Here is a 22,170-nt window from a genome sequence, read left to right on the forward strand (position 1 = left end):
ACGATAGTTGGATAGCTTGTGTTGTATCATCATAGGACAACGTTCTTGAACCGGTAACCATTGAAGGCTACTTTCATGCACTGTATAGTGCGGATATATTTAGGTTTGTCCAGCAAGTGTGCAATAATCAATAGACATCTGAAAACCATCTGTGTTTTTAAAGGTACATTACAAGGAGTTCAAATTACGGATGAAGTCATTCAGGCTGTAGAATGTAACTTAGGAGCCATTCAAAATAGTCAATGTTAAATAAAATCGATCTTTTTTTCGAAATTGTGGGTGGGTGGGTCAAAAGAAATAACCGAAAATCAAAATTCTTTTTTTTTTTTTTTTTTTTTTCATGATAAAATAAAGAAGGCTGCTCGATCTGCTCGATGTTGGAGCCGTTTGACCTGATAAATCTGCATCATTTGAGGCATGACTTTATTCTTTAGTTATAGAGTATATTGTGAAGTAAATCTGTATTTAAAATGTAAAAACAAAATTAATATTGACGACTTTTATGAATGGCCCTTTAGAGCTAGAAAAACAGGAATAGGACTGTATGCTTCGTTTTTTTGGAGGATGCTTGGTTTTTGGAAGGGCAAGGCATGCCTGGATGCTTCAATTTTGGAAGGGCAAGAGCACTAGGCAAAACTTTTTCTCCTTGGTATTAAGGGCATCATATGATGAAATTGTACATTTTTCGTGGAGGCAATCGCCTTTGTTGCCTCCATGAAGTATCAGGCCTGGTTGTTTTCTATCAATTGAGTCATCAGTCAAATTTTGTTTCCTGTTTTTTTTTTTTTTTCCCCAGGGATTCTCAGCTATTGTCCACTGCCTCTTCTATTCTTCATTCTCTTTTATGCCCGACATTTAACTAATAAGGATTATTAGCTTCTACAAACTAAACTTCCAAGAAACTTTCTCCAAACTTTAAAAAGTCAAGGTACTGACTCACCTCCAACCCTCTTGAGGTTCATTTCAACAAGACTAAGTTAACCTTTTGCCCCCTGAATCAATCACTAGATGGTACATGTTTGTTTGGATATGCCACGCTAGGAATGTTAAACACCACCATTTCGCATCTTTTGACTCGCACCGACACCGAGACACCAATTCAACGAACCATCAAAAAGGAAATATCACCACTCGAGTTTGGACAGGAGAAACTAAATATTTCCCCTGAGCCAAGGATGCCCCTTGACCTAAGGTGACCTCTTCTCGACCTGAAGGAAATGGCAATGCTGAGATCATTCAAGAGGGCTTTTGTTAGCAGTGCAATCTTGTATTGAACTTTTGAAAGGGACCAGTGAAAACTGTTGACAAAATGGAAGCTAATAAACGTTCAACATAAACTCACTGTTCAAGTGGTGTTTAAAGTAGGCTAGATTTTAACAGCTGTTTCCACATTTTCACAACAACTTTTTTTTTTAATAGACAGTTGGGTCATACCCATAAACATTTTGGGTAGGCTTGTTTTATTGCGGCCAACAAAAGTAAAAATATCTGTTCATGCGTGTAGCAAATGTACAAAAACCAAAATGTCTGTTAAGGTTTCAACTTATGATTGAAAAGTGGCAAAAAAACATTCAATTTAATGGAGATTATTAGGGTTTGCCATTAACTTTTTCCAGTGACATCTGTCAGGTTCTTCACTACAAGTTCGTATACCTCAGGCCTCGTATAAACCCACAGCAATTGCCATGGTGCCCTGTGCTTTGGCTGCGGTGCCCTTAGTAAAGTTCCACAAATTACATTTTACATGAATAGACTGCTCCGGACCAGAGGAAAATTGCTGTGCCCCTTCAAAAACAAAGTTCAAGAACTAGCCAGCAGGACCACTTGGTGAGAATTTTGACTTTGAATTTTGGTTCTTTGGCCTTTTTTACTGGCATTTTGCTAGCGGACCAGTATGAAAGCAGATAACGCTGATTAAATATATCTCAATTGCATTTAAAAGACAGAGTACCCTGCCAGGTTGATCAGTTGATGCCCAATAATACATAGTTCGTGCCCACGCATCATTCTCACAATTTTTTTCACTTCACTTCTGTCAAAAGAACTTCAAAACTTTCTCAAGAACCTTCCAAGAAATCAGACAATCACACAGTACTGAGAAATCATGACTTCAAGATGAATCAAGCTCATTATATCATTCTTTTCCCAAAAGACTCTTCAAGGACATTTCTCAGAAGGAAAACAAAAACAAAACAGTATTAGACTTCAAGAATCAAAATGACCACAGGAAATGAAAACCAAAACATTCCAAGAAAAAACTACTCGCCAAAACAGCAGGGGGGGACATGTGCAACTCTATGGGTTTAAGAGTCTGTACAGTGTATACTCTAGGTGTTTATACACAATTCTTGGTCAACACTGTCTTTAGATTGTGACCTTTCAGGTCATAGAACAAAGGTCAAGGATCAGAATAACAGTAGAAGACCCATGCAGGGATCTTTGATTGTTCAGTTGGTCCAGTGTGTAGCACCTCTACCATCACCTATACACAGAGCCAAGTAGAACCTCCATTGAGGATCCTTTAAGCTTTTTACTCATCCTAAAAGCTCCACAAAAACAATTTCTTCGTTCTAGGAATTAACTAGTTCAATCATTGTATGTGTCCTGTACACTGCATGGCACTTAGATAATGCGCGACAACACATAGGAAATAATTCATTTGCTTAATCTAAAGCTGACCACCCGACCTCCCCCCCCCCTTCCCTTAACACCCTACCAAGCTAAACAAATTGCTACCTTGTGTAGTCGTGGAGTTAGTTAGAACTGGTGTAAAGGGTTTTCATGCCTTTTGTATGTCAAGTTTTCGGCCATAACATGAATCCCTACAATAAAGACGTGTAATAAAATTTACCTGTACACAGAAGTTTCAGCTTCATTAGTTGTCAAGTTTTTGAGAGAAAAAAAATCAAAGTTTTCAGGGGAGTTGTGTAAATCTGTTATGTGCATGGCAAAATAATTTTCGTCTTGGTGGGTCATGAACTATTTTCAGAAATTTGTTCACTAATTTCTCAAAAACTACAGCACCTCAGCAAGCTTTCTACTATCCTTATCTTCAAACGTAAAATCATAAAATATGTGGATGTTAGTGTTTTATGTTGTACAAAATGTACCCAAACCCTTAAAATAGAGTCACCCTGTTGTTATTTTTTTCTCTTCTGTGAAACCAGTAATTTTCATCAAATATATTTAAAACAATTTATTTTAGCTTATTTCATTTTCTTGACATTGAATTCAGAAGCAAATGGTAATGTATTCATCGTCTTGTAAATTACAATGTATTGAACAACATCGTTGATGGAACAAAATAGTTGGTTTTATGGAACAATATTCCTGTTAATTTCCCTTCAATGTATGTAATCTTGATGTTTATTACCTTGTAAATTCAATTGTAATTTAGCCTTTGGCTACAAAAATTTGAATAAAACACCTTGAATTGAATTGAATTGAATTCAGTGCAGGTTTTAAAGCATAACACAATTCTAAAAAAGAAAACCATTTTGACATTTTGTTTCATCCATGGGAGAACAAAGGTCATAAAAATGAAGTCCTTATCTGTTGAACAACCACATGGCCTGTAAAAACAGCTTGTAGAGTGGATTCACACTCAATCCAAATAGCAAACAATGTCAACACTAATGTACACAAAGTCTTCCTTCATAAACTGCAAAATTATTTTTACGCTGTGTAGATCTGAACATCCAGCGAACGATTTTCTAGCAGAGCAAAATGCTACACAAATTGTTTCAATTGCTAACCTCAAAAATCACAATTTGCTACCCAATATCAGCATTCAGTGTGCACAAAATAAGTAGAATCTAAATTTCTTGCTAATGCTATGCAAAATTGCTGGGCAAAATCGTTGCCTAATATCGTCAATATACTGAAATATTTCCCATGAAATTTGCATTATTTAAAGGGTTCGCTTTGGATACTTTTCGTATGACACAAAAAATAAACGTCCACAGATTTACATTAAACTTTCACGGTTTAACAATAATGATGGTAGAAAGCTTCCCTTAAAATATAACTTGCTGAGGTGCTGTAGTTTTTGAGAAATGAGTAAATGATTTCACGAAAATTACTTAAAAGCAATGTACAACGGACTTGCGCGACTCTCCTGAAAACATTGCTCTGTGATGTTCACTTTTTTCTTCTCAAAAACTTGACGACTAATGAAGTTGAAACTTCTACAGATATAATAATATTACACATCTTCATTCACAGCGAGTAGAGATCCATGACGTGGCCAAAAACTTGATCAACAAAAGGTAACCAAATCATTTAAAGATGTTTTTTGAACGTAAACACCTAAAGTTGTTAAAATCATTACCCGACTGTCTCACATGTAATTGTAACTCCGTTTATGGGCATAGATAAATCTAGCGTCTGTGAGCGATCATATGTATTTACCATTTCGGATTTCCAGCGCAAACTCTCAGCTTGAATTAACGTCAAGAAATTATGTTGTCACTAAGTCAGTAGATGAAGCTGTAAAATTCTTAAGCTCTACAATGAAACATTTACATCCCTACATAAACACTCTGATTATTTGCATGCCTGAAACAAAATGTCGCAAGAAAAAGAAGGCTGCAGGCATTGTTAAACCTTCTGTTTGGGAATTTTTTGCCAGAATTGAATTAGTTACACTGAATTTCGTTGTAGTTATTACAGTTGTTGGCCTTCCTTGGTATCTACATTGCAGTCATCTGGGCCCAATTTCGTAGCGCTGCTTTAATCACAATAAGTAGCTAAGCACAACAAACTAATTGCTTACCGAAATATATAGTAATTAACCATGTCATAAATTGTACCATCTTTTACTGGTATCCTGCTCATGTCTGCCAACTTCTGCTCAGAAAATTGTTAAAACAAAATAAAATAAAATTCTGCTGGACACTTTTGGTAATTACTCAATATAATTAGTAGCATAAAGCCTTACTTGGTACCGAGTAATGGGGAGAGGTTGATAGTATAAAACATTGTGAGAAACGGCTCCCTCTGAAGTAACATAGCTTTTGGGAAAGAAGTAATTTTCCACGAATTTGATTTCGAGACCTCAGAATTAGATTTTGAGGTCTCGAAATCAAGCATCTGAATGCACACAACTCTAGTGACAGGGGTGCTTTTTCTTTTTATTATTATCTCGCAACTTCGACGACCAATTGAGCTCAAATTTTCACCGGTTTGTTATTTTATGTAATGTTGAGATACAGCAAGTGAGAAGACTGGTGGTCTTTGACAATTACCAATAGCGTCCGGTGTCTTTAAGCATCTCCATGATATTGAGCCCTGGTAATATACTCCAATCCCACAATGAGATTGTTCTTCTATTTTTAGTTTTTCTCACGGCAACTACTGCGGCCATTTCACACTTGAGAAAATAATGGCCGGCCAGAACAAATAATAATTGGTGTCATTTCCTAACAACACAAAAAAAACTGTAGATTTTACAACAAGCACTGGATCTTTTTTTCCCAGTGTGTGTGGTTGGTAGTCCTGAATTCTTGGTGCCAGTATGTCACAGGGTTGACCTTGTTTGCACTGGTAACATCTTCAATTCTTTTGTCATGAAATTCCACAGGAGAGCAGAGTACACAACTTGAGAGTCAACGACCTAGAGCTGGGATGTTCACTTCCTAGGCAGCCCACGGTAATGTTTTGTAATACTTGTTTCCTGACAAATAATATGACAAATGCTTCAAGCTCCAGTACAGTGTACTGTAGTGCACAAGCAGATTGGATTTATCAATTTAATAAAACTTACATTTAAAGGGATTGGGTACTTTTTGTCTGACACAAAACACAAACAGATTTACATTTTAAACTTACACGGATTAAAGATAATGATAGTAGAAAGCTCCCTTAGTAATAATATTACTTGCTGAAGTGCGGTAGTTTTTGAGAAATGAGTAAAACAATTTCGCGAAATCTATTTTAGTCCTAAGATGGACTCTGTGGTTTTCACTTGACGACAAATTTTTGAGTATTGCACGCTCTATTTTCATCCATAAATTTGTATTATTTTAAAAAATAAACATCTTTACTGAACTTTTATTTAACAAGACGAATGAACAGAAATCTCTGAAATATTGCCTGATCAAATTTTCCATTTTGACCCAATCAAAAAATCCTTGACTAGAAAATGGACCAAGTGCAAATACATGCACCATTGCCCTACAAACTACCCCTATATAATAAGGTCAATTTAGTCAGAGGGTCTTTTATTATGACCAGGAGCAGCCAGCAATAGCCAGGTCATCATGCTTTATAGCCAACTTACTTCATAATGCATCAAATCAATCATGTTCATGGTTCAAATGGTGCTTGTTAAAGCATCAGGCTGTCCAACAATCAATTCATCAATAGAAAGTCCAAGTATAGTATTGGCCCAGTTTCGTTTCTAGGGGCCAATCGTAAAACCTCGTTAGAAATGCTGGCACTCTGTACTGAAAACAATTTACCGTTTACTAACCCCCCCAAGTGGGGGACGCATTTATTGTGTGAATCAAGACAAAACAGTGTGGATAAATAATGTGGCAACTGGGAACCAGTACGTCTGCTTCAGGCTCCACAAAAGTACAGTTATTTTTGGGAAAAAAAGTCAAAAATACTATACCAAAATAATTTTACAAAAATCTGAATTAGGTGTTTATTGGATCATAAAGATTGGATGGTGACATAAGACCAACGTTTTCCTTGAGGATAAATCTAATGTAGATTAATACATACATTAGACCCTGTGAAATGCACACCATTACAACATGGTATCAAATTGCAGTATCGCTGTATTTCAATTTGTTTGCTACTGTGCAACAATAAGATGACCTTCTGCTAGATCTCTTCACCTGTACATCCCCACGTCAGTACCAACAAGTTCCCCTCACAGTCTCGTTGATCACTTTTTCTGATCAATTGTATCTTAATAATCCACCAACCATCCTTGATCAAGACTTCACCTGCTGCTTCTTCCATCAATACCATCATCTCAAAACATTCAGTTCAGGCCTCGTCTCGTCGTAAATTACAGCTAGCTGTATCGGCTCCAAGAAAAAAATTACTAGCATCAACCCAAACAAAAATCATCGCCCTACTTTCCCCGTTACAGTAGGCAGTTTAAATCTGATTGTAACTAAAAGAAAACAAATCCCATCAAAGCCAGTGAAATAATTTCCTAGATCATGAATAAAAGATCTTTAAAAAAAAAACCTCCAATCTCACTCATTCCATGTCCTCCCTTGACCACCAAATTAGAGGGAACGAACAGAGAGACTTAAAACACACTATACACACTCGCGGAAAATTTAACCCAGATCCCAGGCTATCCACAAGAGGATGACACACATAAAGACCAACTTACATCCCGTAATCCATGGTAACAAATCATTTAAAAGTGCTACAGGTCATTAAGGCAGTGCCCGCTCCTCTCTGATGTTGCCGACACGTCAACCATGAATGCATTACATGCAAACTCCCAAATACAAGAAGCATTCTACGATTCCATTATCTCAATAAATACAGGGACTGTGCAGTATTAGAAAGAAGCAGAAAAAAAAATGCATATATTGCTTTTTGTGTCATCTCCCTCGGAAAATGAAAATCCATTAGAAATAATAACTGTTGAGAGGTGTTCCCCTGGAGGCAACGATGAGGGATGGAGATTTGTAGCAGTAGGTCGTAAGGTTGCACTTTGATACGTTTCAAAGATGCCGACAAAAACTCAGAAATGCATCTGCCTTTCTTAACAAATCACAAATCTACCAAGCTCTAGCCAGGATGTAGGGTTTACCTGGATGAATTACTGACAACGACGAAAAGGTAATTTCATTGAACTTCGGGAGAAGTTGCGCGAGATGTTTCGATGCCAGTTTAATTTCTATTATGGTTTTTAAGGCATGCTTGCAATATTATAGCGTTGATGTCAACAGCCAGCGTTCGGTGTGTTTTTTAGCCCCGGTTCGTTCAGTGACAAAGACAGTGTCAGCGCCACTAATTGACCATTCGTCACCCTAGAGGTACAGTGTCACAGAATTAATTTGGACAAAAAAAAATTGCCGAATGCGCATTTTCCCAAAACTACAGAAATGAAGCTGTGAAGCGTGGCAGCACGGCCCATCATTAACTGTCGGGAGATCCTCTTTTTTTAAACTAACGTCATCCGAGGTGTCCCTACTGGCATTTTACTCCCTCACTTTGACATTAAATATTAACGGGCAAAGGAGCTGCCATTTCAATTGGGAATAAAAGAACATTTCATCCTCAGGTAGGCGATCAATATAAACTTGTTAAAATGAGTTTGATCCCGCGTTTTGCCAACAATAGCCTGGCGGCCATTACTCAGTCAGAGATTTAGAAGGGTGGGTACCTGTAACAAAAGGCTGAAATGAGTCCGATGCCTTAGAATGTCACAAACATTGTCATCTCTCGCAAGTGGCAAAGTAAAAAATAAAAAAAAGAACTAATTGAAAAATAGAAAATAAAGGCACTGTCTGGACTTATTAAGGATTCAGAAATCCCTAATTGGGTTTGATAGCATGAAAAGGAAAATGATTCTTGGAGAAATTATGAGGGAGGTAGAGGCAAATTGGCTGATTAATGAGTGGAAGGCAAGCTAATGGGGGGACGGGATCTTATTTAAGTTTAATGAAAGGCGAATGACCTGCCTTGCCGTACGTGAAGGGTAGCGGAATACAAAAATGCATGATTTTGCTTACGATACGTGTATGATAAGACAACCTGGGAAGAATGCTGAATTTGTGCGGTCTCAGAAATATTGACTGATAAGGCTACTTTGTTGAATAAACAATTGTTTTGCAAAAGTTCACAACTGAGGTTTGCAGGTAAAGTAGGCCAAGTCTAAATAAACTGATGTGAACTTGTAAAAATGCAGACTACCAAGGCTTAAAAGATCAAGTCACATTAAACTGACATTGTACTTGTAGCCAGTGAAACTTGTTTATGTTTGTTTATCAATAAATATTGAGGATATGGGTAAAGTCAAGAATTCTTTGCAATATACATGATCTAGAGTACTACTTGAGCACCATAGTGATGGAACTCGTACTGGAGTACCATTTTGATGGTACTCTCACTACGTACTACACTTGAGCATCATAGTGATAGCACTTGTACTGGAGTACCATTTTGATGGTACTGCACCGCACTAAAGTGCTACAACAGTGCTTGAGCATCATTTTGACGGAACTCGTACTGGAGTACCATTTTGATGGTACTAATGTCTTGGAACTGATTTCTAAATTCTGATTTCTAAATTCTGATTTCAGCCATTTGTAGCAGGAAGATTAATATTATAAATACAAGTCAGGAAACATAATTTCTTTTCAGTTTCCATGCAAGCCTAAACACCAGGGTTGAAGGTCACTTGCTTAAAAAAGTCTGAAAATGGCATACAACTTTTGAAATGTTGGCATTTCAACCAAACCTCTTGGGCTATAGATTTCAAGGAGCTACTTGAAGCAGTAGTCAAGCCCGACACTTCACAGAGCCAATAAAGGCAATTGCCTCCATGCCCCCTTGTCATTGCCCTGGTGCCCTTGAAATGCCACTACAGTAGAAATTTGAAACTTCCTCATAGGGTGCCTTTTACCAAAGAGAAAATGCCTTGATGTCCCTGCCCTTTCAAAAACGAGGCATACAGGCCTTAGTATTCTTAGAGCTAGAGAAGTAAATCAAAGAGCAGGATTTGTCTCTGAAGAAAATACATCAATTTTGTGTGACCAAGTTGACATAAAAAAAAGTCTGAAATAATTCTAATCCCCGCCTCTTCACATCACTCTGAACGTCTTAAGACAAGGCTTACCTGGACTGGGTTGAGATGAAATGTCCGTTTCTCCGAGGAATTAGAGGAGGAACCTAGGAGAGCAACCTTGGAATGCCACAAAGATTCCTCTGACTGCTGGAACTGATCATTCACACAACCACTCAAGACGTACGTTCCTCCTAAAATGAAGAAGTAAGAAGGTACGGATAAACCATGGAGGTAGGAAGTTTTATCCAACAAAATGGGATAGACTCACTTAGAGTATGAATAAACGTATGTAGTTCAATCAAAGACTACAATAAACAAACTCATTCATTCGTCCTCGATGAAGATACAACAAAGAGGTATAAACAGAGTTTTGTCAAACAAAAGATTTCAATAAACTTATCCGTTTTTATAACAGTTTATTTGAAATAAATAAACAATAACAACACTGCAACAAGTAAGCTTCAAGTATACAGTGGGGTTGGGTGACATTTAAATTTAGCAGTCCAACTCAAATATCCTTTGATAGTAAATTCATTGGCGTACAGTTTGAAAATAATAGCAATAAGTTTTTGCCTAAAGATTGAGAATGCATCAGATCTTTAAAAGTAGATAATAAATTTATAAAGGATTGACTATTTGATAAATTGAAAATAAACAAATTAACAATATATAAATAAGAAAATTATAAAACAAGTGATTACAATTACAGGCCAGGAATTTCTTTCTTGAAGGGAAGCAGCAATTTTCCTCCGATAAGAGGCACTTCTATGAGGAAATTTGTATTGTAACAACTTTGCAATGGGCACAAGCAAACCACAGGGGACCAGCACAGGGCTCCACAGCAATTGCTGTGGTTATATTGACTCGAGGCTTGTGATTGTTAAACTTACAATATATTGAGAGGAGTGAAGAAAAATGGGGGAAGTTTATTATTTCATAGGCCTACCTTCTGGGTTTTCTCGTCGTTTTGTGCTTGCACCGGTAAAACCCAAAGTTGACAAACCTGCAGAGGAAAAGACAAAGAATTGTCACACAGTTTAGTTTTTTAGAAACATGAATGAATAACAAAACTTGTAAAAGTTGTGTACACCATACTTGAAGTTGAAGAAAACTGCCACAAGACTTCAAGGCTTGTACAACTAGGGCCTACATACATATAGCTCAACACTTTCACTGGACCAGAGAATATGTTATAGACCCTAAGACTAGAGTCAAAATGGGAAGAACACTACACAGTTTCACATTTGAACTGTTTTTTTGGAACAAGAAAATACATAGTGAACATTGCAAATAAAAAATGCAGTGAGGTGTTATTATATTCTTACTCAAAAACACTGAGCCTCCTGGACATGTACAGTCGTAAGCTTACTGGCAGACGCTAAAATCACTGGCCTCTGAACTGCAGTCCAGTGTTTTCTTCAGGCCCTGCACACTTAACTATCATAATTTATAGAACATACTTTGCTCAACTTATTTAGAAAAAAACAAACAAATGTGCGTGCGAGTGAAAGAGAGCTGGCTCTGTTTTTCCTTCTGATTTTATTTTGCTCGGCCATTTCAACAAGTTTGCCAAATTGAAGCTGAAGTTTTGTAACCCTGTTGATGGTCTACTTCTTTAGAGTCATGGACTAACCAGGGATAACCTAGGTGCAATAAGGATTAACAGCATACAAGGCAGTTCATACAGATGCCAGATACATCAAAAATAATGAGCGTGGCTGATCGATGCTGACTCAGCGAGTTACAAAGCAAATGGATTCAACATTCCCAAGATATTACCCTCGACTCATTTCTTGATTTCACATTTCAGGGAGTGATTTCGACCAGCAATTTTGCATCATAGCAAAAACAACAGTGTGAACTTTATTTTGTGCACAATGAATGCAGATGTTGAGAAGCAAATGCTGATTTTTGAGTAGCAACTGATACATTTTGTGGAGCGTTTTGCTCTGCTATCGGCAAGGGAAATTGTTTGCTGCGTTTCCATACAGTCATAGATTATGTAACTCTTATTAATCTGTGTAAAATAGTTGCAAAATTTTATTCTGAATTTTAGTAGAGTTTGTTTTTTACATTTCGGCGGTTCTATTTTGTATTATTTTTTTCGGTGTCAAAATCAGATTTGTTAAAAACAAATAACCAATATAGTGATAACCAACTCGTTTTTTTGTTTATGGATGGTTAGATTTCGTCCACCATCAGAGTAACAACCGCCACTTCATTTACAAAACTTTTATGGAAAAGTATTTTCTAGAAGTAAATTTTTGCATGGAGGTCTGTTTCTTCCTCCATGATTTATGTAAATTATTACTAGACTTGCTCAGTCACAGATAATCTCCAAGTCACACTCACACAGAATATTGTTACATGAAATAATAAAATCCAAAACAGACTAATTTATCATCGTTGTTTTCCTTCTTGTGTGGTTACGCCGTGTGATGAACCCAATACCGTCGAGTAATTTGCTGCTTTCTCCCATTTTACGATTAAAAGCATTAGTTTTTATTAACCTAGCATATTTCGATAAAACCTTCGCACCACTACCACGTACCAGTAGAGTACCAAATAAAACCACTAAAAATAATTGACTATAAAACACCTTCAAAAACTGAATAAAGTTTACACTAATTTTTTAAACGAAAGTTTAACAACAAAAATATGCACTTCAAAAGACAACATTATTAAAACAACACTTGATCATGTATGTGGTGTTTGTACATCTAGGTCAAATGGTCAAAGCATAATCTATGGTCAAAAGCAAAACCACAAAATGGACATTCAATGCCAAAACCATTCAGTTGGTTTTTGGATATATAAATACTTAACACGAATGACCCCCATAAGAGATGAAATAAGGCACAACATCCAAGAAGAGAGAAGGGTCAACTTCCAATATAGATTTCCCACGTACACACTACACCAAGTAAAAAGGACAGTAAAAATCCAAAGACATTCTTAGCCATAGAGTTAGAGGTCTACCAAACTCCAACACACTACGGCTGACCGTCCATATCAAAAAACCTAGAGCGTGCATTACCAATGTGTTTGCTCGGTGCCTTGCCCATGGTAGGTTGTCTGATTTTAGCAGCACTTCTTTCGTAACAAACTTCATGAATTCAGGCACTCAAGATGTCACTGTCGAAGATCATGGTGCGATAAGAGTTGTCCTTACTAGCACAGTAAATTCCAAGTGTCCATTCTAGATGTAACATCGATGTAAACGTAGTTTTTGAAGTACATTTATCAGCGGGAATCCCTTCGATTTCCAATACACGTAAAGGCTAGTGTATGTTGTGTATAAATATTACGTGTGTGTGCGCTGTGTGTGTACAAAATACTCACTGCAGTGGTATACGCTGGTACCCGACGCAGCTCATATCACACTACACTCAATGCGGAGCACCAGGAAAGTTCCCTGGACGAAACCACAAAAATGGGCGGGACCGCGTAGCTGTCAATCATTCAGACAAAGGCGGTACTACTTCAAGGGACTACTTTTGATTGGAACAAAAGCTACTGTATATGTTTTTAGGTGACCAGCAGTTAGCCAATTAATTAAGACCAACACCTGTTTACGTGTATTTGCTCATACTGCGTGGATTTGGATATTATGTGGCTAATTCTGGGGTTGGATTGCTCGCTTGAGTAGCATTTCGGCACACTTTTTAGCCCAAATTAATCAAATATTTTCGGTGGTGGGTCCAATACACCATCGTAGACCAACCATCCATAAATTTCTGCAAAATGGATAAAAGTACGTACGTCAATGATCCATAGAAATGTACAGGTCCCTGGTCAGCCAAGCGTAAAGTAATACTCTTGAACTCCCATACAGATTGTTGAAGCTTTTGATCAAACCGCCATGCTAGTATTCCGCTTATAATCAAGTGTAAAATTTCCCCAACGTTAATTTCAAATCTCCTTTTTTGCACAAACAATAAATCAAAAACGGAATGCTCTAGAATTGGCAAAGGCCTATTCATATTGGTGGTTTGTATTTGGTAATCACTCTATTGCACGCTGATGCTTTGGGCTATGGTGAACTATGTGTTCTATCTGCTGAAAAACAACCAATAACCAATGTTTTAGGTGTAGGCCTACAACAGTTTGCTTAATTTGTTGCCTTTTTTTGTTCTGGCACATTGTCTATAATAGGGTTTCTTATCAATGTATAAACATAAACATTTAAAGGGAAGTTATACGTTTGATAATTACTCTTAAAATAATATGGGAATACAAGGTTTTAGAGAAGCATACAGTAGCTTTTGATAGCACAAAACCTTTTGAGAACATTCCACTTCAAAGTAATGTGCTTATTTTGTAAAGAGATATCACTTTGTACGCAAAAATTTGAATCTGAGAAGCGTTACCGCGATATTGTTTCTCAGATTGTGATTTTCCTTCCTGCGTATTATTATTCTTCTGTACTCTCAAACGCGTGAAACTTTTACGCGTTAAAGGCAGTTGACACTATTGGTAATTACTCAAAATAATTATTAGCATAAAAACTTAACTGGTAACGAGTAATAGGGAGAGGTTGATATAAAACATTATGAGAAACAGCTCCCTCTGAAGTGACGTAGTTTTCGAGAAAGAAGTAATTTTCCACGAATTTGATTTCGAGACCTCAGATTTAGAATTTGAGGTCTCGAAATCAAGCATCTGAATGCACACAACTTCGCGTGACAAGGGCGTTTTTTCTTTCGTAGTTATCTCGCAACTTCGACGACCGATTGAGCTCAATTTTCCACAGGTTTGTTATGCACTGTTGAGATACACCAAGTGAGAAGACTGGTCTTAGACAATTACTAATAGTGTCCAATGTGTTAAATATTGTTGTAAAAAAGAACATTATGTGATTAAAACAATCGAACGGTTCAAAAACCAAAGAAATACTTTGCTGGCTATAGTATAAAATGTTTGATATCAACGGAAGCTCTTTCTCCTAGAAATAATACGGACACACGTACAGTACAAATAGAATGCATAATCTGTGTGCTTCCTCATTGAATGCTAGCATGTGTTCAAATATACTCATGTTGTTTAGGGCGGCTTCACACTCGAAATGCGTCCTTTTATAACGCCGACACCGTGATTAAAGTTGTAGGACAGTTTGTGTTAAAGGCACTTTTGACACCTTTGGTAATTGTCAAAGACCAGTATTCTCAACTGGTGTATCCCAACATAAGCAATAAGCATAACATTTTAAAATTGTAAAAATTGGGACTCAATTGGTCATCGAAATTGTGAGGGTACAATGAAAGTAAAAACGCATTTGTTGCAAAATGTGTGTGCTTTCAGAAGTCTAATAAAGGCTTCGGGTCTGAATATATTTGGGTGAGAAATTATACCTCTTTCTCAAAAACTATATATTCGTTACTTCAGAGGGAGCCGTTTCTCACATCAAAAGCTCTCCAGTGCTCGTTACAAAGTAAGTTTTTATGCTAAACAATTATTTTGAGTAATTATGAATAGTGTCTAGTCCCTTTAATAGTCGTGACTGGGACAAGGTACTCATGGGTAATATGGATCGGAAATAGGGTCCATCACCTTCTGTGGTGAAAAGGCTCGAGATGCTTCCTGACGTGCCGTCGCGTCGGGGAGGTCTTGCCCATGGATCTAGGAATCGGTCTCTAAGTACGACCCAGAAGTTTCATTGGATCTCACCCTCTCAGCATGGCGCCATTATCGCTGGTTTCCGAAAGGACGACTTCGGCTACAGAGCTACGTCTAGATCAGCGCGTCTGTCAGTGTTGAAGAATAGGCAGACGCGCGCGATCTAGCCGTAGCTGTAGCCGAAGTCGCCGTTTCGAACACAGCCCAATATTATACACAAATATAATGGTGGATGCGGTTTTCACTACTAAAGTGACGTCATTGTATTCCGTATGAATCATCGAAATAGAGCGATTACAGATTTTGTATCAAACTTCTTGAAATGATCTACATCTACATCTGACTATGTGGGTTCTCATCAAAGCCTGTTCAGCATCTAGATGATAGAGCGATGTAAACTCATTCAAGATGGTGTCCATTGGTTTAGTTTCTCCGTGGTCTTTAGAGCTCAGAGCGCCTTAAATCGAAGGTTTGCTTCAGCTTTATCTCCCCCCCCCCCCAAGCAAATTGCAAATGTGCCTGCGTGAAGGAATTGGGACTTGACTTTTTACACGAGGGCCAGTCAGCCTGTGTTGCGCAATGACAAATTATTATTTTTTGTAAAAAATTGTTGGTCCTCTCTCAGCTGATGGCACCCAAGTGACCCCAACCAATGTTATAATTATCTCCACTCTAAAAAATATCGATGACTGCACCGATAAATTTAATAACATATTTGTAGGCCTATGTCTCAATATATATTTCTTAGCAGTGACATTGTTACCGCAAACTTCACTACCTCGGAGTGCGTTCTTAATTGGTCTCAACGTTTCGACTAGCTTGCTCTAGTCATCGTCATGAGACTATTACAAAAACTATCTGTAATAACTCAAAATCATTTCTTATAAGAGTGACATTGTTCCCCCTTAATATAGTGTCTCCCACCTGTCAGATGTCCTCTCTAGGTGTCCTGTGTATATACATCGGGTCAACTACAACCAAAGATGTTCCTTATAAGTATCATCCGCGGTGTCCTTTTGATCTTCATTCACACTCTTGTTGTTTGTCAAAATGTCTCTACGGACAATTGCCGAGCCGGACAAACACCTACGGCAAGGTGACCAACGCGTCGTGGACCCGGCGATGACCAGGGAAACAGTCCACGGTAAAAAGGTGAACTTCCTCGGGGCAAAATTCACTGCGCACTTTGTCACTTTGGATTTTAATTGGTTGTTTGTAGTTTTTGAAGGTCTTTTTTAATCTACTTGGGGTTTTTTCTTCTTCATTTTTTCATTTTTTTTTTTCCATTTTTAGAATCATTGGGTAGGCTTCGTGAAGCCTAACAAGTGCAACAACGACTTTTTTTGGACAATTAGCCGTATCATAAAGTGTAGGGACCTATATGCCTACACAAATATAAATCAATCAAAAAACAAAAGTTGTGTATAGGCAGGAAGATGTATAAACCTCCAGTTTAATTTTCTCTGTCAACATTTTTTTGTTACAACGTTTCGACCAGTCTTTCTCGTGGCCTAATTGTCATTAGTCTAGAAAGACTCTGCTAGGGTCGAAACGTCAGGCCATTAACACACATTTGCAAGTATACCATGTTCTTTGGTCGGTAGGCTTTTCAATTTTATTTTTTATTTCTTTACTTTGTTTAGGCCCCCTACTATTATTTTAATTTCATTTTTTCTTATAATTTTTTACCATTTAGGCCTATATAGTATATACCTAACACTATTTATTTACTTGTCATTCTTACTTATCCCAGCAACCCCCTTTAATGGATGTACTCTAGTAATTGATGTACATATCACATAATGAAAATACAATTACACGTGAAATGTGAGGACTCACAAGCGAGTTTGGAGTGTCAAACAAACTCGCCCAGCCCGGACTTGTCCCAATTCTAACCCGGCGGCCCGTTACAAGCGCTCTGCGGGTAACAACCAAAGCGCATGCTTTACGACAAGAGTCGATAGTTAACACATCGCCTCAAATGCACAAACTAATCATTCCCGCAAGCGCTAGATAAGCGGGGAGCTTGTAAGAACACGGCCCGTCAGGAGACCAAAAAACCTCCCTCAACAAACTCCACGCACATCGCAGCCCCCTCAACACAAAATGTCCGCGTAGATCATTGTGTTATTATTTATACTTGCCAGCTCATCAAGACAATATTGGCGGCACGAGTTCAAAGGAAGATGCTGAGGACGCGCTACCGAATTGAGCTAGTAATCACTATGTTCGCTGCATGACGAAACAATCCCGGCCCTGCCGAGCGATAATGACCCGGCGAGCGGCTGAGGATCAAATCATTTCGGATGGATTCCACGGAATAATTTGCCACTTCTGTAGGCCTTTGATCATCCGCCGACCGTAGCGGCGCATCACGGCGGGCAGCCCGGGGATCGAAGGGAGGAGACATGGTGCATGAGCGAACTGAAATTAGAATGAAAAGGTAACACATAGGCTCAGTCAACATACAAAATACAGAGAGAGAGAGAGAGAGAAAAAATACTTCAATATGAATGTATGTATGTATGTGATTAAACCAAGTCGCTGATATTGCTGTTACAATAATGATGTAATAAACTAAAAACCCATTACAGCGAAGCGACCATTATTATTAAGATCGATTTTATAAACACATCTCCCTAACATATATAATAAGATATGCACGGCCCAAAGAAATCCGGCGGTTTACCCTTTCATTTACTAGGAGATAATAAAATCCCTCTTTCTTTACAATTACGCGCTTGATAATTCCATCAAGTTCCAGTCTCACGATGATGAGGGACTTATTAGTTTTTCTTCTTTCCGCTCAAATCCTTTCGGAAAAAACAACATCACGCGTCGCACTTGGATTGCATGTAAGAAAATTACTAATTGGGGTTTATCAATATAACCATGGACCCGATTTCATAGAGTCGCTTAAGCAGAAAATATTACTTAACAATAATATGCTATGCAGAAATGGGCAGGATACCAGTTACAAATTGTACATGTGACATCGTAGTATAGTTGGTAACCATATTTCGGTAAGCATAATTTTGTTGTGCTTAGCTACTGCTTGTGCTTAAGCAGTTCTATGAAAGTGGGCCCAGTTGAAGTAGAAGATAATGGCTATTGACGATGGACGGAGAGAAGCACGTTGAGATTGGAAGACAAAAATTGGCGCCATTTCTTGGTGTCTTTATCGTCTGCTTAATTAAGGAGACACTTTTCAGTGTAATTGAGCATGTTAAGAAGGTCTATGGTGTTATTATTATCTGGGGCTAAGAGATAATCAGTTTGAAATTATCCTTAATATGGATGACTTAAGAAGCTTTCTACAAATTATTGGGATAAATAAACTCAAGGTAATTACTTCCAGGTTTTAATCATTTAGAAATGACCAGTCAAGGATAAAGACGATCCCAAAAATGAAAAACAAATTATCAGAGGCATATATTTTGGAAGTATTGTTTTTATGAGCTGTAATGCGCAACAATGAACACGGGGCATGGTGCCAAATGACATTTTAGAGCCGACTCTTTTGTAACCAACATTATGATAGCTTTGGAAAGTAAAAAGTTTGAATACAACTACGAAAATACATAACATACTCTGTTATAATATATTTTAGAAGTATTGATTTTATACACATGTTCACTTTAAAATAAACAAAATTAATTTTCACCTTTTTTGGTAGTATTATTGTAATTGTTCAAAATAATTATTAGCATAAAACTTCACTTGTTAACCAGTAATGGGGAGAGAAACGGCTCCCTCTGAAGTGACGTATATAGTTTTCGAGAAAGAAGTAATTTTCCACAAATTTGATTTCGAGACCTCAAGTTTAGAATTTGAGGTCTCGAAATCAACCATCTAAATACACACGACTTCGTGTGACAAGGGTGTTTTTTTCTTTCATCATTATTTCGCAACTTCGACGACTAATATTGAGTTCAAATTTTCACAGGTTTGTTTTTTTATACACATGATGAGATACACCAAGTGAGAAGACTGGTCTTTGACAATTACCAATAGTGTCCAGTGTCTTTAAGCAACCTTTCTTGAAGTTGTTTTCAAAATATTAAAATTATGCTGTTATTCTCCAAAAAAGTCTTTTAAAGGGAAGGTACACGTTTGGTAATTACTCAAAACAAATATTAACTTAAAAACTTACTTGGTAACGAGCATTGGAGAGCTGTTGATAGTATAAAACATTGTGAGAAACGGCTCTCTCTGAAGTAGCATAGATTTTGAATAAAGAGGTAGTTTTCTAAAAGTCTTCTAGCCAGAAGTCTTTTATTCCTATCTGAAAGCACACAATTCGTCAAACAAGGGTGTTTTTTCTCTCATCATTTTCTCTCAACTCCGATGACCAAATTGAGCTCAAATTTTCACAGGCTTTATGCTTATGTTGGGACAGACCAAGTGATGGGAAGACTGGTGTTTGACAATTACCAAAGGTGTACCTTCCCTTTAAGGAGAGCAAATTAAGAATCGGTTGCGCAGGCCCATCTGAAAAGAGGATAGATTTGTTTTGGTGCTCAAATCATCCGAAAAGTGGATGGGATATTATTGTTGTAACCTTTGCTGCTGAAAACCAAGCGAAAAAGATGAGTGCCTGTGGATACGGTATATTATGTTTTTCCATTGAAACTCAAACATGACAAAAATGTGCGATATATTGCAACAAATAACTGGAATTTATCAATTTTATTAATTTAAGCATAGACAAATTAGATTGATTCGTAAAATATGGAGCATGTTTTCATGATTTGGAGGAGAAAAATGGTAAAACACACAAGTTTGCACCCCCACGGCACGTGGCTCGGAGTGGTGGGAGGGTAACCACTAATCACCCCCTGCCTATATACCAGAAAGGACGGGAAAATTACTGGAAAATTTCACCCGGTAAACTCATCATTACTACACAACTTGACTGTCTTCTTGAAGACAAAGCCGGTTGCCTTTGTTCCCAAAATGATGGGCTCCCCCTTAGTCATAAATTTATATTCTATAGTAAATTATTTTTATTTATCGCGCCACGGTGTCTCACCACGGTCCTACTACGGTCCCGCTGAGACAGAAAGTCATTACCATTGATGAAGTTTATAGTCTGGTACATCATTACCAATACATCATTACCTTAGAGAGAAGTCCTACCGATCATAAACGCCAAAGCACCCCCCCCCTTTCTTGTCCACTCCCTCCTTCATTCAAAGATGCTACGCTCGGCTCGCGACTGATATACTTAAAGATGAGACAATAAATATTTAAGAAGGCGGCAAGATCAGAGACGCCGCGTAAGACAATTTGGCAAGGATGAGTTTCAAAGAGACCGCCATGGGAAGAAGCGTTAGATTTACCGTGCATCTGCTTCGACCTTTCACGAAGCGGCTATGTAGACGGGTGCATTTCGCTTTTACCTAAAGCGCCATCCATCAACGTTGATGTCGGGGATCTCTTTCGCTGTTTGTCACTTTACTTTTTTTTTTGGAAGGTGATAACCAACCATGGTCGTTTTTTACTTTCTATCGACTCTATCTTCTATCTATCGAATGAAAATGAAAACGTTTGTTTGGCTTTTCTAGATTCAGTTATAAGGGATTTGTGATAGTTTCCTTTTGAGACTTTGTTCGGTGAAAACTCTTCTTGGGAAGGAGCCGGTCTGTTACAGGATTTGTCCAGGCTGTGATACGGTGGGAACGCTGGGGGGGGGGGGGGGGGGGGGGGGCGTTGATAGCAATCATTACTGAAGTGGGGAAATTCAACACACACGTAACTGAATACACAATCTAATGGTTTCACTTATTTCTTTGTTGTTCATCACTTACTCATTAAAGGCACTGGACACTATTGGCAATTGCTCAAAATAATTGTTAGCATAAAAACTTAATTGGTAACGAGCAATGGAGCGCTGTTGATAGATAGTATTAGTATAAAACATTGTGAAAAAACGGCTCCCTCTGAAGTAAAGTAACGTATTTTTTTTGAGAAAGGGGTAGGCCTAATTGCTAACACTCAAATATAAAGATGTCTGGCCTAAAGCCTTTCGTTATGCATCTGAAAGCACACACATCATTGCGCAACAAGGGTGTTTTTTCTTCTTTCATTATTCTCTTGCAACTTCGATGACCAATTGAGCCAAAATTAGGATACACCACTATTTTCTTCCTCCATGGATATACAGCAAGTGAGGATACTGGTCTTTGACGATACGGACAGTATGATTTTCAAAAGAGGGCGCTATAGAAGAAGTTTGTACACAGTTCGCCAAATGGGGGACCGAAATTGGGTTATCATTCTAGTCTGTTTGAACTGTTAACGGCTTATTAACATCCTCCTCCCAGTCCATGTTAATTTCCAATTATGGAAACAGAATCTCCGGTCCGGGACAGCATTCCGTGGGATATCGGCCTTTATCCCGCTCTATTTACCCCCCCCCCCCCCATTGTCCAGCAACTCGGGCTCCAATTCCTTGGCACAGATTACTACATTATGTGCTTAGCACCTACAACTTAGGCATAGGTGCCATAAGCGCAGAATTCCGCGCTAAGCAGATGTGGTGAAATAGTAGTGTCTAGGTTGCGTTGGTAACCATAATTTGTTGTGTCCCTTTGTAACTATCATGAAAGTGGTTCACTTCATAAAAGGGTGACCCGACAATATTGACCGAGTCCCAGTCTGTTTAAAGAGTCATCGAGAACAGAAGCCATAACTCAAATTTTAAAATGTGTGACGAGTATTATTCATAACCATTATAACTGTTCAAGAAAACGGTTGGAATTTAATTAAGGAATATGGTGGTTATA

At 37.9% G+C, this 22,170-nt stretch overlaps 1 protein-coding gene across 1 annotated transcript in view; it reads right to left on the reverse strand.

The window, feature by feature from the left end:
• The window catches only part of LOC117289716 (protein naked cuticle homolog 2-like), a 35,613-nt gene extending 22,570 nt beyond the window's left edge, over nt 1–13,043 (reverse strand). The window contains exons 1-3 of the mRNA XM_033770973.1: nt 12,804–13,043; nt 10,713–10,769; nt 9,818–9,957 (exon numbers count right to left, since the gene is read on the reverse strand). Of these exons, the coding sequence (XP_033626864.1) occupies nt 9,818–9,957; nt 10,713–10,769; nt 12,804–12,831 (225 nt within the window). The 5' untranslated portion in view covers nt 12,832–13,043. The remainder of the gene's footprint in view (nt 1–9,817; nt 9,958–10,712; nt 10,770–12,803) is intronic.
• Nucleotides 13,044–22,170: the final 9,127 nt, after the last annotated feature.

The sequence above is a fragment of the Asterias rubens genome, chromosome 4, assembly GCF_902459465.1.
Source record: "Asterias rubens chromosome 4, eAstRub1.3, whole genome shotgun sequence".
NCBI lineage: Eukaryota > Metazoa > Echinodermata > Asteroidea > Forcipulatida > Asteriidae > Asterias > Asterias rubens.